Genomic DNA, 21310 nt, shown 5'->3' on the forward strand with positions numbered 1-21310 from the left:
TCCATTTCTATTTTTTACTTTTTATTTTTTGTTATCAGTAAAGATTAGCATACTTTTACAATTTCGAATGATGAATCCACCTGTAATCTGTATATGTATATATCGATGTTTATAATTCTACAGGCACAACTTATGCATAATCAATGAGACTTAAATCTTTATTCTTTTTAATCAGAATTTAAAGTTTTTTTTTTTTTAAATTAAAATATTAATTTCCTTATCAATCTATTAGCACCTACATTTTTTCTTTGTTACTTTTACTGAAAAAAAAAAAGAAGGTAATTTGGTCATCAACAAATGCATTTGGTCGAATTTATAAGTCCAATCACAATTGGGTCACAAAAAAATAAAAATAAAGTGAAAAAAAAAATAGATAAATAAAAGTACAAGCTTCAGTGATTTACGCACCCGTAGCTGTGCATCTTCATCTTCCTCACTGACTGACTTGCTTCTCTCTTCTTCAATATTGCTTGTTGCTGTTCCTTACTTAGATTGCGAAATGGTTCTTTCTCTGCTATCTTCTAACTCCATAACTTCTCAAGGCAAAAGCAAGTTTAGGATCGCGGACTCGGAATAAAGAACATTTTGGCAGAGGTACATACTCCGCTTATTTCTTTCTTCACTCCTCTCTTGTCTTTTCTTTTGAACTTTTTTCGGGGATTATTTTTTCTTTTTTCTTTTGACTTTTTCTGTTGGTTATCTTTGGTAATTATACAAGCACATGGTTTAGTGATGATTCTTTTTTCTTTTTCCTTTTTTTCAATGTCATGAGTATATGTAAGTGGTCTATGAATTCTTGTTCGGGGTCTGAGAAATTGTGAAGTTTCGTGTAAATTATTTTCCTTAGCATTAATGATCTGTTTTGGAGAGTAAATGCTGGTCAGTTGTCAATTCAACCTATTTGTAACTTCCCATGTTTGCTTTAGGAAGTTGGAAAACGTTAGAATCTTAAAATATCCCAATTGCAATGTTCCTATGCTAATTAGTCAAACAACCCATATAATTCTTTTGTTTTATTATTATTATTTTTTTTCCTTATCACAACCTTAGAAAATAGTAGCACTTAGGATCACTGCACCATAACAAACCAAAAACCATAGTTTATTTTATACAAAACTAGGCATGTTTTTTAACCCATAATAAGCATTTTCTGGGAAACTATGATAAAAAAATTTCACAGTGACATAAAGATTAAAAATTTTAGTTGTTTGTAAAAGATTTAATTAAAATGAAAATAACAGAGACAAATCTTTGTTTAGGTGTTTTAAATAATAGAGGTAGCTGATGAGGACTTAAAAGGTGTTTTTCTTTTTGGTAAACGGGACATAAAAGGTGTTGATGATTAATTAAAACAAGGAAGAAATCCTAATGAAGTTCCATCAAGCTATCTTCCTTCATTTTAAGTCCTTGTTTGTGAGTCTGGGGTACCAAGATAAATCATCAATCCAGAAACAAATAATTAGTAGCTGACAGCCTCATTTTGTATATTTTGTAATCTATGTAAAAAGAAGTTCATTAGGTCTACATGTTTAGCAAAACAGAAGAAAAGGTCCACATGTTTGAACTTTGAATACCCGAACATCAAGGAATACTAATACCCTTGAGTTATGGATTTTTTATAAATTAAAAGAAGATCTAAGAATAAAATGCCCTGTTCAGCAGGTTTATTAGAGACTTGTGAAAGTTCAAAGCATTTTAGGAATGTGTCATTAGGTGTTAAAAGTACTTGTTACCGTATTAATGGATATTTCTACTATGTAATTATTAAGAGTTATTAACAATATGGTTCATTTTAGTTAAAGGTTTAGAACCTCTGAGAAAAATTGAGTTTTTCTAGTGTGAAGGTCAGTTTCACACTCTTTCTCTTTTTATGTCTTGTTGTTCTTTATGTACTGTTCATGGGTTACTGTTGACTGTAATAGAGCAATGCCAAGATTTTCCTTTCATTCAACTCTTTGAACCTCCGATTTTTTCTTTTGACTAACCGCATTCCAAGTATTTTCCACAACCTTTTGATCCCATGATTTGTCCTTGGAAATCATTAAATTGCTTGCAGTTTCAAATTTCCAGCACATATAACTTTCAGGCTGCAAAATGTGTTCTTCCGTATCGTAATTGACTTATAAATCCTAAACTTCTTCGCAACCCAAACTTCTAGAGCTAAAATGCTTAAATATAAACCCGGTTTCTAATCACAAAAATGTCAAATAATTTAGCATAATTGAGAGCTATACCTCTCTGTTCCTACATTTATATTTATGGTTCATTTGCAGAAAAGAGATGGTTATTCCCCCGCCGGTTAAAGCACCTAATATCACAAAGTATCTCAAGCGTCACGTCCTGAAGATGAACTTTACAAACAAGTATGTGAATGCTCAGGTAATCCACATGCCAACTGCGAAAGTAGCCTTTTCTCCGAGTTCTCAGGAAAGAGCTTTGAGAGCAAGTATGGAATCTTCAGGGGATGTGGCTGCAGCTCCAAAGATCGGTAAGGTACTGGGTAAGCGTGTGCTGCTCAAGAACATTCCTGCAATTTCTGTCCACTTGCAGAGAGAACAGAGGTATCATGGTAAGGTTAAAGCTGTCATTGATTTTGTGATTGCAGTTGGTTTGAAGCTACTCTAAATTGGACGATAGGAAGGGGGAAAAAAAAGAAAAAAGAAAAGACATTGAATGATAAATTTTGCTTGGAAAAAACTTACTTCCGAACATTTTCATTCTTGGTATGGAAGAACTACTTGGGGAAAGATCCATTGGAAGAAATGCATGGTGGGGTTTGTGTTTCTGATGCTGTTCCATTGTGATTTTCTTTTGTAAAAGGTTTTGTAGATTGTGACTGTTTGTTGGATTGACATGTTTTTTATCAACACCATGTTGAGTCATTTTAAGTACAACCTTATTTAAAGCTTCTTTTGAAACCAAAAGGCAGATATAATTCATTTATTTAAATCAAAATAAACCCATCATTTTGTTTCACTAGTACAGCATTTTGAAACTTTTGTATGTATATTTGTGAGGATTTGAAAAATCCTCATTTTATCTTTATGAGTATCATTTGCTGCAGAAAATAAAAGAACATATGAATATGGATAATAACATGACAATAACATACATAACCAAATAATATTTTATTATCTCTTTGAAACACCATCTCTGTTTGAAATTAAAAAGCATTTATATAACAACAATGCATTAAAGAAACCAATTTGACATCAAAATATATATATCTAGTCCCCAAAACGTAAACCCTACTTAAAAGTAGTTTCCATTATGCTAAGTTCATCCATATAAATCAATATTAAAACGCAATATTTTCACATCAATGGCATGAATTTGGTTTACATCTCCCATACTTTCCTTTATCCTAAATATATAAATGTGGGCCAGATGATATCCTAAAACCCAATCCTGAAAACAATCATAATTATGGGTCGTTTTGATCTAGTTCCACTAACGTTCTTCATTGTGATGGCCATCATTATCAAGTGTAGTGAAGGCGTAGTTCATGTAGAAATATACAATGATTTGGGACCAGACTCAAAACTCATGGTTCATTGCAAGTCCAAGAACAGTGACATCGGGTTCCATCTTCTTCACAATGGAGATGTGTTTGGATTCCATTTCAGACCGAATATTATAAGGAGCACACTCTTCTTTTGCAGTTTCAAATGGGAAGGAAATTTTCACTATTTTGACATTTACAAAGCGCGGAGAGATTGGTGTCATTGGTGTGTATGGCATGTCAAACCCGACGGTCCTTGTAAGGTCTATATATATATATATGTAGTTTTTCTACTATGCGAATGCTCATACTATTTTAGGATACAGAAATATGTAAAAGCAATGATTTTTGAAGAAATTATCATCAATATTATCTTCTGAAGATGAATTTATTTTACTTAAAAAACCGTTACCTTTAAAGTATATTCACATGTTAAACACGGACATTCACATAGTAAAAAGGTTATACATATGCATGCGTGCGTGCGTGCGTGTTTCATATTATGTTAGCAACGTTTCTTACAAGTGTTAAAATTTTTCATTTATCCAACTAAATAACACAATTCATAAGTAGTAGGAATCCTATATTAAGAATATGATCCAAAAAAACATAACTCATACATATGTGACTTACAAGCTTGTATATGTAAGGTAAAGAGTTAGTAGGCACTTAATAAAGTACACTAAATTGCCATGCCAGCTATAATGTAAAATCTATATATGCAGCAAAAAGGAGGTACTTTTTTTCTTCTGTTTTTTTTGGTGCAAATTAGCAGAAAGTATGTACTTGAGTTGAGAATATATATTCGAATTCCATGTTTGAATAAAATCCAATATCAATTTATTATTTTTTTAAATAATAAAATCCAAAATCATTGAAATTGGTTTATATACTGTGGAAATTTGAAGGCTAAATTTTGAGATTCTTAAATTTGTCTACAAAAGAAAAATAAAAAATATATTTTTTTAGTGCAGGAAATGAGAATTTTAGCTTGAGATTCTTAAATATGTCTTTTTCCCATTTAAAGGGCAATGCTTTCTTTATTTGGATTTGAAAAATTAAATGTTTTTATCATCGGTGATAATTACTATTTTATATAATAAATTTTAATTTGTTTATTTAATTTGATTATTTTTATATTAAAATTCTAAAAATGTTTAAATTTTTATTTCGATGTAAATTTTATTGGTGATTATTCACCAATAATGATAAATAATATTCTTCATGTTAAATATGGATTTGTCGTGATAGAAAGAAAATTATCACTTGACGTTATGAATGTATACTTTTATAAAATAATTATAAATAAGAATCAATACGTAAGGTGGAAAGAACAGGTGATTCAAATTGGAACTGAATATGAAATTATTGTATTTTATAGATTTTTAATGAATATATTGTATTTTATAAGGTGGTATTGCAAACAAAGTGACAAATTATAGTGATGGATAAGATTTTTCTTCTTCATTTTGATGGCTTATTACAACATTTTAATATTATATTTTAAAAATACGTGGTTTAATTAGAAATGAGATTCATAAATTTCCCCTTGTGTTTATACAACATAATAAAAATACAAATTTTGGCCTATGCCAATATGGATAAAAACTAAAAAGTAACAATAATATGTTAAGGATAGAAAAGAGCTACTTAAAATGTATAAGTCTAATAACAATCTATATATAGTCCCAAAAAAAAAAAAAAAGGGATTAATTTCATTCTTCTCCCCTAAAGTTTCACTTCAATACTATTTGATCATTCTGATTTTAAAAATATTATCAATATTCCATCAAGATTCAAATAGTGATTATTTTTCTTTTTATTATTTCACTCATATCGTCAGGATCCGTCTAAAATTCCTTACCAGAACCCTAGATAAGCTTTGATCCCAGAACAATTCTACCGAACCTTCCAAGGAAAATCCGGCAGCATCTCTCCTAAGTGTTGGACTTACTACAAAATTTCCTATACGAAAAACGCACTTCTAAAGATGTCCCCTTATTTCTCCCACCTTACTACAATTCATTCCACAAATTTACAGCACTTCATAAATAATAAACAAGGGATCTATGCAATAACTATTTAATAATGTCCAATACAGTACAGAGCATTTGAGTTATAACACGAAAATAAATGTTGTGGCAACAGAGAAAAGAAAGAAATATTACAGGATAGGAAATAGGAAAATGAAGAAAGACAGAACTCCTCGAATTGTCCTCAACGGAAAGATGTCGAGCTCGCCTCGGACGTCAACGTCTACTAATCTGTGCCTAAGGGAACGAATTTAAAAACGTGAGATGCTAATCATCTCAGTGAGTGATTCGATATGCTACACCATAATATTAAAAATGCTAGAATAATAATAATTATTATTATTTGAAGATGTTCTTGCTCTCAAAATTCTCACAACTCACTCAGTTGGAAAAGTTCCCATTTTTAAAGCATTTCACAAAATCCAACATTTATATACTCCGAAAAGTAAGGACATCATAAATGAATAAATGCAAACAGCAGCAAATATTAAGAATTGAAATTTACCTTGAAAATATATTAATAACAATTAATTGAATTTATAGTAAATTACCACAAGATAAATAAGATCACATCTAAATAAATGAATAAATAAATAACAAATTTCATATTAGATGAATTCAGCACAATCAAATTAACCAAGCAAAATTTAACACAATATACACTCTTTATTTCAATTACCATTTTGAAAAATATTTAACTTTGATAATCAAGTGGGAGAAAAATAACTTGATATATCATACTATATACCAGTGTTATCCTACAGTACCCAGCGTCCCAAGGCATCGTCTGGCAGGGAGATTATAAAGAGAAAACAGGCATCCAGGCCGCCCTGGCATCCTAGCAACGCCGATGCTAAAAACTCAATCCCGGCCATGGAAGGGGGGCGGCTATGGCCAATATCAAACTTGCTTGCCCTCGGTCTGATGGAAACCACGCGAGAGTATAAACCTACGCGCTTATCGCACTCCACCAGAACACTAATCACATCCACAACTACAGAACGCCGGTACTATATGGGTGCGTCTAAATAAACCATATATATATATATATATACCAATTCCCAATTTTTATAAAACAAAGGATAACACCCACAATTTCAATTCATCAAATAATCCATCATCTTAATATCCAAAGATGTATATATATATATATATATATCCAATATTTTTTCAATACCATAAAATAATTTTCCCACCATTGTTTCAATGCGTGATAACATTTAAATAAATATTTTCTTCACATCCTTCAAATTTAATACAAATAAAACCGCATTGAAATCCGCATAGAAATCCACATGTGCATAAATTCCATCAATTTCAAATCCATCAACTCTCAATTCCATCAATTTAAATATACAAATTTTCCGATGGCATAAATATTTTTGAACATTATTTAAATCAATATTTCTTTCTCAAATCTTCAAAAACCAATTTGAATCAAATATGTCATTTAAATCTCATAAAATCCACAATAATCAAAATTCTCATAAATATACATTTTCAAAATATTCAATTAATATAAAATATTCACAATTTAACTCCCGAAAATACTTTAAAGGTGAGTCACTCACCTCAAGCATACGTATAAACCAAGATCTCCTATAGGATCAATTCTACTACTCATACGTGCTTCTAGAATAATAATATTACACAGGATCAAATAAATTAATATTTTATTCGGATAAATAATAGTCAGTACCCAGGGGGTTTAACACAAACGGTGTCCAAAATTCGTAAATAAGGTATCAATGGAAAGCTAAGGGGACGAGGATCACATTACCGACCTTCGTTGGACTCAACTCGACCGGAGGTGGCCGGAAAGTGGACGGAAGGTTCTTCCAAACTTCAATTTGTCGTGTCTCTCAAACAGCAGGGAATTGAGCTGCTGAAAATCAAGCTCAAGAGGTCCAAAATAGGGGGAATAAGATATGAAATCGGACTGGATTGGCCAGAAAACAACGAAATCACCGGAAAATCAAAATGCTAACCGCCAACTTGGTAGTTCAGCTAGCCGACGACTGGGCTTCATTGGTGGCCGGCGCGTGTGGCCATCCGGTGGTCGAAAATGGTACAGACCGAGATAGAGAGAGAGATTGATGGGAAGGAGAAAAAAAAAGAAAAGAAGAAGAAGAAGAAAGAGAAGGCCCATGGGGCATTTTCCCCACGTGGGGTAGAGGAAAAAAGAAAATAAATAAATATATATATATATATATAAAATAATACAGTATTTAAAAAAAATTTTGCATATCTATAACTTGTAAACCACATATCCGTTTCGGGCGTGTCACTAATCTATGAACTCATATCGACGAGTACTTTACAATCGTACATGAGTCAAAGCTCAAATTTGCACAAACAAAAAGTCAACTCGGACACTCGTTGGACAATTCGAACCTCAACTTGTTTTGCTCATATCTTTCAAACTGTAGCTCCGTTTTCGATGTGCTACTAGTCTATGGACTCAAGTCGATGCGTACTTTGCAAGGCACCTCGGTCAAAGAGAAATTCCATCCAGAACCAAAAGTCAAAATTTGACCCCTTTCGGTCAACGACAGTCAAACCCGACCAATCTCGATCAACGCAAAAAAAATTTCCGATGTACTTCAGGACAGGGTGTTACACATACCCTTTAGAATACTATCATGCACATCTCTTGAGGGATTAAAATGAAATTAGTGCTAACTTTAGAGGTCCAATGAAACATTTCCAAAAAGTAAATTAGTCTTTTTTTTTTTTTTTCTCTTGGCATGAACATTTTTAAAAAAGTTTAATTATTAATTAAGTCATTGAATATGATTTTAACATAACCAAGAAATATTTATGATCTTTTTGAGACACCATATGCATTTGAAATTAAAAAGCCTATTATAGCCTTTACCAAAACAAAAAAGCCTAAACAATGCATTAAAGATATAAAATGTTTGTCCCTGCATGCAGGATAGCTCAGTTACGAGATCAAATTACTGTTTTATCAATAATCATTTTGAGTTTGAATCCTTCAACCCTTACATCAAAAATACATTGGATGATTTCTTGAAGACACTTAAAACGTATACCTACTTCAAATTATAGTTTCCAATATGCCAAGTTCATCCATATAAACCATTAGCAAAACCAATATCTTCACATCAAAAACATGAATTTGGTTTCCTTCACCCCTTATTATATAATTTTCATCGATCCACAATCCTATAAATAAATATATGGGCCATATAAGGCTTATAAGCTCTAAAACCCCAAGAAAACAATCGCGAAGATGGGTCGGTTTCTGAATATTCTACCAATAGTACTATTCTTCATTTTGGCCATCACAACCAAAAATAGTGAAGGCAAAGTTCATGTAGAAATAGTCAATGCATTGGAAATAGACGACCCAGATCTAATGGTTCATTGCAAGTCCAAGGACAATGACTTGGGTTTCCATCTTCTTCACTATGGAGATGTGTTTGAGTTCCATTTCAGACCCAATATTATAAGAAGCGCACTCTTCTTTTGCAGTTTCAAATGGGAAGGCAATTTTTACTATTTTGATATTTATAAAGCTAGAAGAGACCGGTGCCATGATTGTGTGTGGAATATCAGATGGTATGGTGCTTGTTTGGTTAATTTTAGCAACAACAGTGAATATTGTTATTTGTGGCCGCCATTGGATTTGCCACCACTTCCACCGAACAAGGCAATAGGGACCTAGCTGACTGGATACGCATATATACAGTTGGGCTACTATTAAGAAATTCTATTTTGAACATATGGGTTTATAATTAGAAATGATATTTATGAATTTCAGGGTTTATATTTGATACCAAGAAAGAATAAAAATTCCTTCTTCTTTTTTTTTTTCTTGGGTGAGAAGATAGAATAGAACTTAAAGGTCAGCTTTATAAAACCATAAAATTCATGAGACTATTTGTTTCTAACCCGACCTTCAAATTATTATTATGTAATTTGTTAGGAATAGCTTAGCAGCTTCGGCATTCTTTTTCTAGACAATAATTCTCAATTTCCATCACATCCCATACCCGAAACAAAAATAAAATAAATAAATAATAATAATAATAATAATAATAATTAAATTGGTAGGAAAATTTGAATTTGGAATCTATGCATCAAGAAATTGTGACTTAATGCTGCATTATCCACATCTTAAAGTTCGCTTGGGAAGAAAAACAATATTACAAGACCTCTCTTGGTCTTTATTTATTTATTTATTTTGGACTGAAGTCCTATAAAATTTTTTGAGTGACAAAAATTGTCTAATTCTCATCAATCTTCTAACAAGTTGTGAAAATTATTTCACCAAACAAATTAGAATATTACATGTCCATATAGAGAAAAAAAAAAAAAAAAAAAAGCAAAACATTTTATCAGCCAAAAAAAGTACATATTTATTAATGTTTGCTGAAAAGACCAGTAAAAGAAATTAAAAATCGCAATATCAACCATCAGAAATGCCAATTTTCTTCCAATATTTCCCACAAAACAAAAAGGGGAAAAAAACTATGGAAAGCGAAATTAAAAATTATATAAACGGTCCAAATAAATCCAAGTAATAAAAGAAAATCGTCGAGAAAATATAAAAAGAGAAAAAGGACACAAGAAGGTCCATACTTTCCTTTTGCTCCAAATCGTGCCACGTGGTCCTTCAACGGCCAGTCCCTCAACCACTAGATTTCCGTTAACGTTTTTAATGTCGTTTTTCTTAGTCCTGCTTCACTTGCACTCCACACAAAACACCTTCTCCAAAAATCACACTTTCTCTCCGACGGACATTCCGACGAAATACCAACGCTTAAGACTCTCTTCCCGGCGGGTTTTCCGATCAGCGGAACCGCCATGGCCGCAGCGCCTCAGCTCAGCTGGTGTGGAATTGAGCCTCTTTGTAGCAGCAGCTGCCCAACTCACCACCGATCCTTCCCGTACAGTAGAATTCGGGTACCTAAACGGGCTCGGAGGGTTTTTGCTGTAGCCACTGGACCTAAACCGACTCAGACGGGTTCGGACAAATCTTCGTCGGTGAAAACAGTTAATGGTTCCTTAAGGCCTCCTCCATCGTCAAAACCAGTTAATGGAGTTTCCAAGGTATTGTTTGTTTGGCGAGAAAATGAAAATTTGGGTCTTTTTCTGGTTTCTTTGTAGCTTGATTTTGTCTCAGTTTGGTGTTGGATTTCTAGAAGAATGGAAGGATAATAGAGAATTTGAAAGAAAAATATAGAATTGTTTTCATATTTTAAGTTAGCAGGATGATCCAGGACTAAGAGGTTCACTGGAGTTGGGTTGCTCTATTATTATTATGGTTTTTTATATGAAATAATCAAGTTATAATAGGCCTTGAATTTTGAACTTGACTTGGTGAGTGGAATTTCATTGTTTTCATCTTTCCCGCATAAAGAAAATTCCAAATTTCAACAATTTTCTTTTATAAAGGTAATTCTCACTCACAGCTTGATTGGTTTTGAAAAATGGCAGAGAATGGGAGAGGTTTCACAGGAAATTAAAAGAGTAAGGGCACAGATGGAAGAAGACGAACAGTTGGCGATACTCATGAGGGGTCTTCGTGGACAGAATTTAAAGGATTCACAGTTTGCAGAGGATGATGTTGAGCTTCGCCTTGTTGAGGTGTATATGTGATTGCTGTATTGTATGCATTATTCAATTAAATGGTATTTGAGTTACTTTTTCTGTAGAATTTTGTATAATTTAATTGTTACAGCAAATCAGTGGGGCTCTTTTTGTGCTTAAACTACTATTGCACGTGAAAAATTGAAAGAGTTTTACTAAGAGTGCAAGAACTGGATAATAATGGCACAGCATTTTATGAAATGCAGGGAAATGGGTTGTAAACCATTATGCTTGTTAATTTCTAGGAAATTGAGCACATGAATATCGTCTATCTTGTACTTTTATGTGTGTGGGCACACATTGCTGTGTGGATTGAATTGGAATCACTGGTGCAATGGAATACTGTGAGAAGGTGTAAATATTTTAAGCTTTCTCTGTGTCCAGCCTTGACAAGAAATACTTTTTTATCGATAAAGCTGTTTTCCTTGTTATTCCGTTGATATATTTGCTGCTTGTATTTCCATAGGTAGATGAAACCAGTGAGTTTCTGCCTTTAGTATATGACCCCGCTACTATCGCTGCTTACTGGGGAAAACGTCCACGTGCAGTTGCAACACGTGTTGTCCAATTGCTCTCTGTTGCCGGGGGTTTTCTCTCTCGTCTAGCATGGGATGTGATAAACAAGAAGGTCAAAGAGGTAAATCTTTGTTTCCCTGCTTATTGTTTTTGAGTTGTTGCTTTCACTCATAATTATCTGAGAGAATCAAACAACTTATAGGACATCAACATTTGCAATGGCTGGGATAATTTAAGGCTTTTCAAATTATTCTCCTGTGCCCCTTTGTTTTAGTAATCAATTGATTGCATTTTTTATCTAATCTAGTTGAAAATAAATTATGGTTCCCTTCATTTGGTTCAACCTAGCGAGAAAATGGTGAAAGGAAGTGAGAGAACTGATAGATATTTGAATGTAGAGAGGGGAATAAACAGTGGACTTAGGTTAGAGATAGTACCAGTATAACTGATTTTTGTAGAATTCTTCTGGCCTCTAATTTGTCTCCTTCAAATGCACTTCTCATTTCCATGTTCTTTATTTATTTATTTATTTTTTATTATTATTATTTATTTATTTATTTTTTTTGGTTGCTTTTTACTATAATCAGAATGAAGTCGCTAGAGCCATTGAATTAAGAGAAATTGTGACCTCTTTGGGTCCAGCATATATCAAACTGGGGCAAGCATTGAGCATTCGACCAGATATCCTGTCACCCACTGCAATGACCGAACTGCAAAAACTTTGTGATAAGGTACACCTTATGATACCTTTATTGCCTCTTCTATTTTGAGTTGATATTATTATGTTTACTGAAACTGCTAGTTGTTATCTTCATGGCAGAAGCCCTATAAGAGAGAACTTCCATAAAATTCATGTCATTCTTTTCATATCTGATTTCTGTTTGATGATTTGTGAAGGTACCTTCGTTCCCAGATGATGTAGCTATGGCTCTTATTGAGGAGGAGCTTGGTCAACCGTGGAATAACATCTATTCCGAACTATCTTCTTCCCCAATTGCTGCTGGTAAAGTACCTAAAATTCATCGGGATGCTAGGAACCAAATTTGTTATAAGAAGAATCTAGTCTTTTAAGTTCATTATTAACATAGTATTTATTGTCTTGTGGAAAAACATGGCAGCTTCTCTGGGACAAGTGTATAAGGGCCGGTTGAAAGAAAATGGGGATCTGGTGGCTGTCAAGGTGCAAAGACCTTTTGTTCTTGAGACTGTAACAGTTGATCTGTACATCATACGGAACTTGGGTTTGGTTCTCCGCAAGTTTCCTCAGGTAGTATTTTCCTATACCAGAGTTGGAATTTTCTTGCTTCTGGCTTAGATAATTCCTGTATATAGTATTAAGAGTGTTCTTTTCTGACGTCTCCATTGTTCTTTCCTTAATATTTCAGATCTCTGTAGATGTGGTTGGACTGGTTGATGAATGGGCAGCTCGTTTCTTTGAAGAGCTAGACTATATTAATGAGGGTGAAAATGGAACGCTCTTTGCTGAAATGATGAGGAAGGATCTTCCACAGGTGAATATGATCATACTCAATCATATTTGGATCAAGTTCATGTTGATTTGTGGATGGTCAAACTACATTAGGAAAATTGATAGCTTGATTGTTTAAAATTATCATCATAACTGTTAAAAGTTTCATCTGCAAAAGTGCACATTTCTGAAATAAAAATCTTTTACATATTAACTGATATTTTGATTTCAAACTTGTTTCCCCTTAGGTAGATCCAAAAGGAACTTAATTTTTGGATCTTTTCTGAAACGAAGGAAACTTATTTTAGAAACTGCCTTGAGTTTATGGCAGGTGCAATGAAGTATTGAAGCAGGTTTATGTTATATTTTGAAGACATATGTATATCTGTGCGCACGTGTGTGTGTGTGTGTGTGTGTTCAGGTTTCTCTTTCGTAATGGTTAACCATATAGACCTTCGAAATGCAGCATATCTATTTATGATATTTTTTGAATGTATAATCTTGATTCTGTTGATGTAGTTACTAAACTAACTGCATCTGAGCCTTATTTTGTGCCCCTGGTATACCTCCTAAGTCCACTGATTTTAGAAGTCCAAGTGGAAAGTTATTGACATTTGACACAACGTCGAGGAATTTTCAGTCTGGTGCCATCATTTGATTTTGTAATGTCCAAACAAATCCATACTAGTTGGAAGTTTGGCATCTCAATTTCACCCCTACTGAACTGGTAGCAAAATGAAAAAACTGGGAATGTTGCTTGCTAGGAATGAAACAAAATAATAATAATAAAAAAAAAGGACTTTTCTGATGCACAGGAAGAAATGGAAATTCCATTCAATAATATCTGCAAGGAATCTGTGAAACGCTCATTAAACATTTATCTTTTCCAGGTCGTTGTCCCAAAAACCTATGAAAAATATACTTCAAGGAAGGTTCTTACTACAGGATGGATAGAAGGAGAGAAGCTGTCACAAAGTACAGAGAGTGATGTTGGAGAACTGGTTAATGTTGGAGTCATCTGCTATCTGAAGCAGGTAATTACTTATATTAGTAGGCTCGAGATCCTTGTACCTTCTTGAGATAGTGAAGAAATTCTTTTTCCTCTTCTTTTTGTTTTAGGTAACATCTGTTTCAATTATCCATCCTGAGTCAGAAAAGTTCGGCTATTTAGAGCACACTTTTATAATTGTGAAAAGATGTTTTGCCTATGGGCTACAGAAATTATTCTTGAAAATGCTCTTAAGTCTGCCTTACTTTAATTTGTATGGTCTTAACAATGCATGTAATGTCTATAGAGCCTTATAGATGCTGTGACTGTAGAATCATGCATGATCTTCTATTGGGCAATGATTGTTTTTGTATATATAACTTTAAATTGTAGCTGGTGCAAGTTTCCAATAGCTAGGATAATCTGCACCTCTCTTAAGAGGTTGGTTCAATTTCCGTTTACTAATGCATTAGTCACTTATTGTCTTTTTCTTGTTTGCAGCTGCTTGATACTGGATTTTTTCATGCTGATCCTCATCCAGGGAATTTGATCCGCACTCCAGATGGGAAGCTAGCTATACTTGATTTTGGTAATGAATCTACTTTGTTAGAGTATATTGCGAAAGATAACCTTTCCACATAGTTAGCAAACATTAAACGCATACTCTCATTTAAGTATCACAAATCCAGTTAAGCATTCCTGAGTTAATTGTATTAATTTTTAAAATATTACTTGGATAAGGCTACTCCTCTTTAGTTGAGTGCGGGTGGAAAAATTATAATAAATAAACAAAAGAAGAAGAAGAAGAAGATAAAAAGAAAAAAAATAATAAAAGAGAGAGAGAGAGAGAGAGGATGAAACACCGGTTCCAGTTCCAGTGAATTATGTTTCTTTCCTTTCTATTCTCAATTATTATTTTACATAGATTACTTTCATAAAACTAGACTAGGGTCTATTACTTGAGAAACATTTCACTGTTGTCCTTAAACTAAATGTTCTAATGCTAATGCTTTATCTAAGGACATAAGAAAACTTTGAATATAAGCTAAGAGATTGGATATTCCCTTGTTCAAACAAAAAGTCATTAGTCCAAAGTGCTTAATTGAAAAACAAGCCTAAAATCTTGAGTTTTGTTTAGGAAACTATGCATCATATTTAGCATGCCTCTACTGGAAAAAACAACTTCCAGTAGGTGATAAACTTTGTGCATCAGAATAGTATGGATGCTGTCTATAATTTTAAGGTGTTGATTTTCAATCTGCCACTGAGATTAGTTATCCTTTTCTTCTGCCCATTAACTATGTTTAGTCTCAATTGCTCAAATGGCATATACAAATGTATCAGCAGATAGAATGTTTCTTTGCCATTATTAGAGATCACTTATTTAGTGCTTGTCTTGTCTTCTCTTGGATACTTGAAGAATGTCGTACTGAATTGTATTTTAAATTATGAAGAAGCTAAATTGTGGTTTTACAATAACAGGTTTGGTGACAAAATTAACTGATGATCAGAAGTATGGAATGATTGAAGCAATTGCTCACCTTATACATCGTGATTATGGAGCCATAGTCAAAGACTTTGTCAAACTCGGTTTCATTCCTGAAGGTGTTAATCTGGAACCTATTTTGCCTGTTCTGGCAAAGGTTTTTGATCAGGCACTTGAAGGTGGAGGAGCAAAAAATATCAATTTCCAGGAGCTGGCAGCAGATTTGGCACAAATAACATTTGATTATCCATTTAGGATACCCCCTTATTTTGCTCTCATAATCCGAGCAATTGGTGTGCTGGAAGGTATAGCTTTAGTTGGAAATCCTGAGTTTGCCATTGTGGATGAAGCCTATCCATATATTGCGCAGGTATTGAATTTCTCTGTATGAAATATTATAACTATACATATTTCGTTTACTGTATCACTGGGATATATGTATATATGCATCAGTGAATTCCAATAAAATGAATATCTAGGTGGATAATTCATGAAATTTTCCTTGAACATTTTAATCACAAACTTCAGGGTAGATGGTGCTTGTTGGACGACTATGATCGTAAATGGTCAAGAGGTTCTAACTAAAGCTAAAAGGAACATTGGAGATATATTTAATAGAAATATGATAACTAACCTGTTACTGATGTGATCCTTGTTATCTGAGTTGATAACTTGGGACTAGCCTTTGTCAATATGCAAGGTATTGAAGTTGGTAGCAAGTTAAAATCTCTTGTAAATAGTTTTATAGTTGGTTATCCATTACTGGTTTGTATGGTATATTTGATGCGAATATATTCCTTATTCCTTTAGTGGTCTCATTGATATTCACTATTTCATTCTTTCTTTCACTGTAGAGGCTCCTGACTGATGAATCCCCACGTCTAAGGGAAGCTTTGCGTTACACAATATATGGAAAGTCAGGAATTTTTGATGCAGAAAGATTCATAGATGTCATGCAAGCTTTTGAAAACTTCATAACAGCTGCTAAAAGTGGAGGTGGAGAGAGTATGAATGGTGATATGGCGGAACTCGGTATTCTGCAAAGTCGAACAGAAACTATTGTTCCAGGATTTCTGCTGGTTCCATCACAACAGAATCAGCCCATCAAAACGAGGGCTGCTTTAGGATTTCTATTGTCTGCTAGAGGAAACTTCTTCCGAGAATTTCTTCTGGATGAGGTACTTTGCATAGGAACTTAAAGGACAAGAGAATTTATCTAATACTTTATATCCTATTGAAGTGCAATGGCTATACAAGATCGCCTGTCTTGATACATTGATGGAAAGATTAATAATCAATAAGAGCTTTATATGTAACAACCTGATTTTAGTTAAGAAAATGAGGTAGCAAATAGCATCGGTCAAACCTTAACAAAACTGAATCATGTCATGTAGAGACCCAAATAGTGGCACAAATATGGATACTCATTAAGACCATTTTGTTATTATCACTATTTTTTGGAGATGAAGTGATAAATTTAAGTCTTAGGTTAATTTATAATCAATTATATCAAACTTTCTTGAGTCTTTTTTGGCAAGTAGTTCTGTTTTAGGTTTGGTTGAGCTAGTTTTATCATTAACTTTGATATGCAAAGCAGGTTGTAAAGGGAATTGATGCAGTTACAAGGGAACAGCTGGTGCGCATTGCAGCACTCATCGGAATTGGAAATGCTACTCCTATCTTCAGTATGGTTCCCACTTTTGGTCCATTCAGGCCTGCAGGACTTCTTCCCACAATAACGGAGGAGGATAGAGTTATACTGAACAATGTCCAAAAAATCATCGAGTTCTTGACTGCTGGAAGTTCAATCTCAAGAAGACCCGACCAGGTACTTAGATTAGATGGTTTTAAGCAACCAGTTGCTTCTAACTTTATTTAGATGCTAACTTTTACTGTTTTGTTTCTTGGGGACCCAAGCAGGGAGTAGACGTTGTTCAGGTTGTCCAAGAGCTTCTTCCAGTTTTACCAGGCATCCCAGCCACAATACTGCCAGAAGTGCTCAGTCGACTAACTTCTCGGATTTTGGCTCGCATTATTCGAGACACAGTTTTGTAACAACCTTCTATAACTTGGCTACAGTAAACCTCAATTGTGCATATCTTGAACTGTATCATATATATAGGTAAAATATGTCTTACCCACACCTTACGTCCATTTATTTTTCTATATCCTTCATAAATGTTAGATTTTATACGATTTTTTTGTATACAATGTTTTCAATGAAAAAATGTAAATTGGGTTTTCTTTCAGAAGCTAAATATTTACACAAAAAGGTTTAAATATAGTTCATCCTCTTTTTATTACTAGGAGCGTGCTTTCTGAACTTTAATTTTGCATCCAAGTTAGTAGTGTTTGAATTGCAAGCTATATGAAATGCTCTAGAAATACTTCAAAAAACCAAAATCAATCCCTTTTTCTTCTTTGTTCTTCTGGCAAACTATTCCTAAAACTTCTCAGGAGCCAAATGGAGCTTGAAACTAGATGCTAGTGGTAAACATTGAAACAAAGAGCTACAATAAGAAAAAGAGGGAAAAAAAAAATCCCAATAAAATTCATTTATTTGCCTTCCATCCCTACCAATTCTTAGTCAAGTGGTAACTATGTTGAGTGAGGAGAATGAACACCTTTACCACTAAACCGCAACGTTTGCGGTGACAACCTCGAATTTGATACCACGAAGGTGATTTTGCTTGGACACATGTGGGTCTTGCCTGAATCTCTCCTTGTACCTTCTTGGCGATGACTACTTACCAGAATTAGGGTTTTGAGTAGCACACCTTAAAGCAGAACAGAATAATGGGAAACAGAGCCAAAAGACAAAAGGGGACCCAGTTGGAAACAATCTGGAGAGAACGCGAGAGCGCATGCAACAAAGAGAATAAAAAAATATATAAAAATAAAAATTAAAAAAAAAACACAGAGGGAATAGGAGCACATAAAGAAAACAAAAGCAGTATAGGGAAAAGAAGTTTTGGGACAATTTTGTTGGAAAGAGTTTTGGGACAATCCTGTGGTTTTCGATGCTTAATTCTGTTATATGCATTATTCAGACGCATGTTTGACCAAATTAGGAAGCCATTTCCATCCTGACAAATTACCATTTGGATTCTAGTATGAAAATCAACTAATTACTTTGTCTCCACCAAAAACAAAAGTGGAACTATAAAAGCTCTAAAGTTTGTAATTTTCTTCCTCTGTCGGAAACAAGTCCAGGCTTAGTTGAATTCCACAGATAAGATTAGCATCCATTTTCCTTTGCATATATATATAAATTCAAGTTAATTTCTGAACTAATCTTCTGAAACATCCATCCTAGAAAAGAAAAATATAATGAGAGAAAAAGCCTAAATTAAATGGGTATCTCAGAGACTCCCACTGTGACAAAACAATGAATGCAAACCCATTAACAGTCAAAAGATAAAGAGCATTTCATTTTTTTGTCCCAATTTCACCACAATAATAATGAGTGCTAAGGCAAAAAAGCAAAAGGAAGCTACATTTAGTGGAGGAGGCATGAAAATAATTGTACCTCCTCTTTCATCCAAACCATCTCTTTTTTTCAACCAAAAAGCTTTGCCAAAAACCCCATAATCTCAAAACAGCTTTCGCAACTTTTGTTTTTTTAATATATGCAAAGCAAAACTATAATCATTTGAAGATAACCCTTATATCAATAACATACTCATTCTTTTTCTCTCTTCTTTTTCTTCTCTCTCCTCTCTCTTCAACATTTTCCATTTGTTTTGATCTGATATCAATCCAAATTTTTCCCACACAGCTCCAACTCTGGTCATGGTGTTTTTCGATACATAGAAACCGCAAAGAGAGACGTATAACCTTGTCGTTTGTACTCCTGGCGGCGTCGGCGCAGAACAAGTGCACTACTTTAGTGTGGTCTTGCTATGTACCATCAAAAGGGTATCACAACAAAGGTGAAGAAAACAGCAAAAACGACGACAACAACGACAACAGCAACAGTATTATTAGTGACAAGAAGCAATCCGTGGCAGAAAAGAAAGATGGGGTCAAGGAAGAAGTTGATAATAATGAAGCAAGAGGTTGTGATAGTAGTAGTAGTAACAATGGTGGAAGAAACAGTAGAAGTAGTGGGTCTAATGGGCCTCACATTGAGCACTCTAATCTCAAGAGTAATCTCAAGAAAGCAGTAGTGGAGGAAAATAATCAATTAAGGACAGAAAGGAGGAAAGTTAGTTGGCCTGATGCTCATGGTAAAGATATTGCTCATGTTCAAGAATTTGAACCAAGGTAAAAAGAATTCCATCCTCAAAAAACATACTTTTTCTTTCATGAATGTAACTTTCTCAAGAAAATTAAGATTTAACAGTTTCCATGAATGTTTTTATATTTTGTAGGCTCAAAAGTAGATTTCTGACCAATTTTAACAGGGCTTGACCATGTACGGATATAAGTATGAACAGTTAAAAAAATGTGAAAACCTTTTGAATGGAGTGTGGGACATTAGGAAAAATGATAGCTTGTCTTTCATAAATGCAGAGATAATTACTAGTTTAAGTGATGAAAGATAGGACAACACTATCTGTTTCATGGCTATATTTTAAGTTTTAATTCCTTTCTTTTTCTTTTTCTTTTTTTTTCTTTTTTTTCTTTTTTTTTTTTTCTAATTTGCTTTTAGAATTTTTGCTTATATTTATTAAATTTTTCTCACTAAAATTTCTTGCACTTTCTCGTGGGTGTTAATAGTGTGTCTGAAGATGGAGAACTTGAAGGAGTAAGGAATTCTTGTGTTTGTGTAATTCAATGAGGATGGTTAAAAGGTATGATACCCACTTAAATTCTTCTCAGAGAATTTCAAGTTCTTTTAAGATTTTGTACTTTCTTAGAACTTTAAGTAAAACATGTTCATTTTAATGAGTAGTATTTCATTACTCTAAATGTAGATTATTTCAAAATATGTAAAAGCAATGGAAGATCAAGTAAATGAATTGAATGGATCATCAGAATATCAATATAAAAAGTTATCTAATGATATTATGTCCTTGACAGTCAATCCAGACACTTCATTGTATTCAGGGCATTTATTATTCTTGAATAACCATTTAATGTTATACACATACATAAAATATGCATTTATACATATATATATATATATATATGCTTGTATGTTTGCATAATGCTTCATATGGTACATGCAGAGGAACATTTGCTAATATGTGTCAGTGTTTTGGCCTGGGAAATGCTCCAAACTATTGAAGTTACACTGACCATATTTAGTAATCAAGAAGATCAATAACTCATGAAATAATAAAGATGCAATCTGTAGTGAAACAGCATAGTTATAGATGCAACTTAAAGTGACTACTTTTGTACCTTTGGAGGAGCCGAGTTAGCAATAGTCACTGGTGATAATCTCTAATTCTTGAACCAAACAACTGATGTTAAAATCTCTCATCCCCAATTTATCATTAAAAAAAAAAAAAAAAAAGTTAATTAGCATCTATGACTTAACAAACAGTTAGAGTTTTTTTTTTTTTTTCCCCCTCTTTTTTAATGAAAACAAATAGTCAAGATTCTGATAAAATTTTAAAAATTTAAAAAATCATTGTCGTATGACTATGTATATATATTTTTTTATAATATTTTCTTTCTATATTGAAAAGGAATAAATTTAAATTCGGACAATGAATCATTGTCTTAAAAAGACAGTGGATTTGCCAAT

At 33.3% G+C, this 21310-nt stretch overlaps 3 protein-coding genes across 3 annotated transcripts; all 3 read left to right on the forward strand.

The window, feature by feature from the left end:
* The first annotated feature begins 427 nt into the window (after positions 1-427).
* On the forward strand, positions 428-2949 carry LOC107422584 (uncharacterized). The gene has a single exon (XM_048478213.2). It carries the CDS (start codon positions 2281-2283, stop codon positions 2623-2625), a length of 345 nt encoding a protein of 114 aa, XP_048334170.2. The 5' UTR covers positions 428-2280; the 3' UTR covers positions 2626-2949.
* Positions 2950-10189: 7240 nt separating this feature from the next.
* LOC107422590 (uncharacterized) lies at positions 10190-17864 on the forward strand. Its single transcript, XM_016032057.4, has 13 exons — positions 10190-10614; positions 11002-11151; positions 11621-11791; positions 12258-12401; positions 12568-12673; positions 12789-12937; positions 13056-13181; positions 14029-14172; positions 14628-14715; positions 15609-15982; positions 16467-16790; positions 17210-17440; positions 17533-17864. The coding sequence occupies exons 1-13, from the start codon at positions 10369-10371 to the stop codon at positions 17665-17667; spliced, it is 2388 nt and encodes a 795-aa protein (XP_015887543.3). The 5' UTR covers positions 10190-10368; the 3' UTR covers positions 17668-17864.
* Positions 17865-19135: 1271 nt separating this feature from the next.
* Positions 19136-21013, forward strand: LOC112492388 (uncharacterized; the record flags this gene model as incomplete). Its single annotated transcript, XM_048476851.2, has 2 exons — positions 19136-19878; positions 20335-21013. Coding segments are annotated over 2 exons (804 nt in total), but the record flags the coding sequence as incomplete, so codon positions are not given.
* Positions 21014-21310: the final 297 nt, after the last annotated feature.

Source organism: Ziziphus jujuba, chromosome 3 (assembly GCF_031755915.1).
Source record: "Ziziphus jujuba cultivar Dongzao chromosome 3, ASM3175591v1".
Classification (NCBI taxonomy): domain Eukaryota; kingdom Viridiplantae; phylum Streptophyta; class Magnoliopsida; order Rosales; family Rhamnaceae; genus Ziziphus; species Ziziphus jujuba.

What these genes read in the sequence shown, in the direction of transcription:
- LOC107422584 (XM_048478213.2), top strand. Translation starts at nt 2,281, where the DNA reads ATGGTTATTCCCCCGCCGGTTAAAGCACCTAATATCACAAAGTATCTC.
- LOC107422590 (XM_016032057.4), top strand. Translation starts at nt 10,369, where the DNA reads ATGGCCGCAGCGCCTCAGCTCAGCTGGTGTGGAATTGAGCCTCTTTGT. An exon ending in TGCAAAAACTTTGTGATAAG is followed by an intron (nt 12,402 to 12,567) that starts GTACACCTTATG and finishes TGATTTGTGAAG; the next exon opens with GTACCTTCGTTCCCAGATGA. An exon ending in GAGAATTTCTTCTGGATGAG is followed by an intron (nt 16,791 to 17,209) that starts GTACTTTGCATA and finishes TATGCAAAGCAG; the next exon opens with GTTGTAAAGGGAATTGATGC.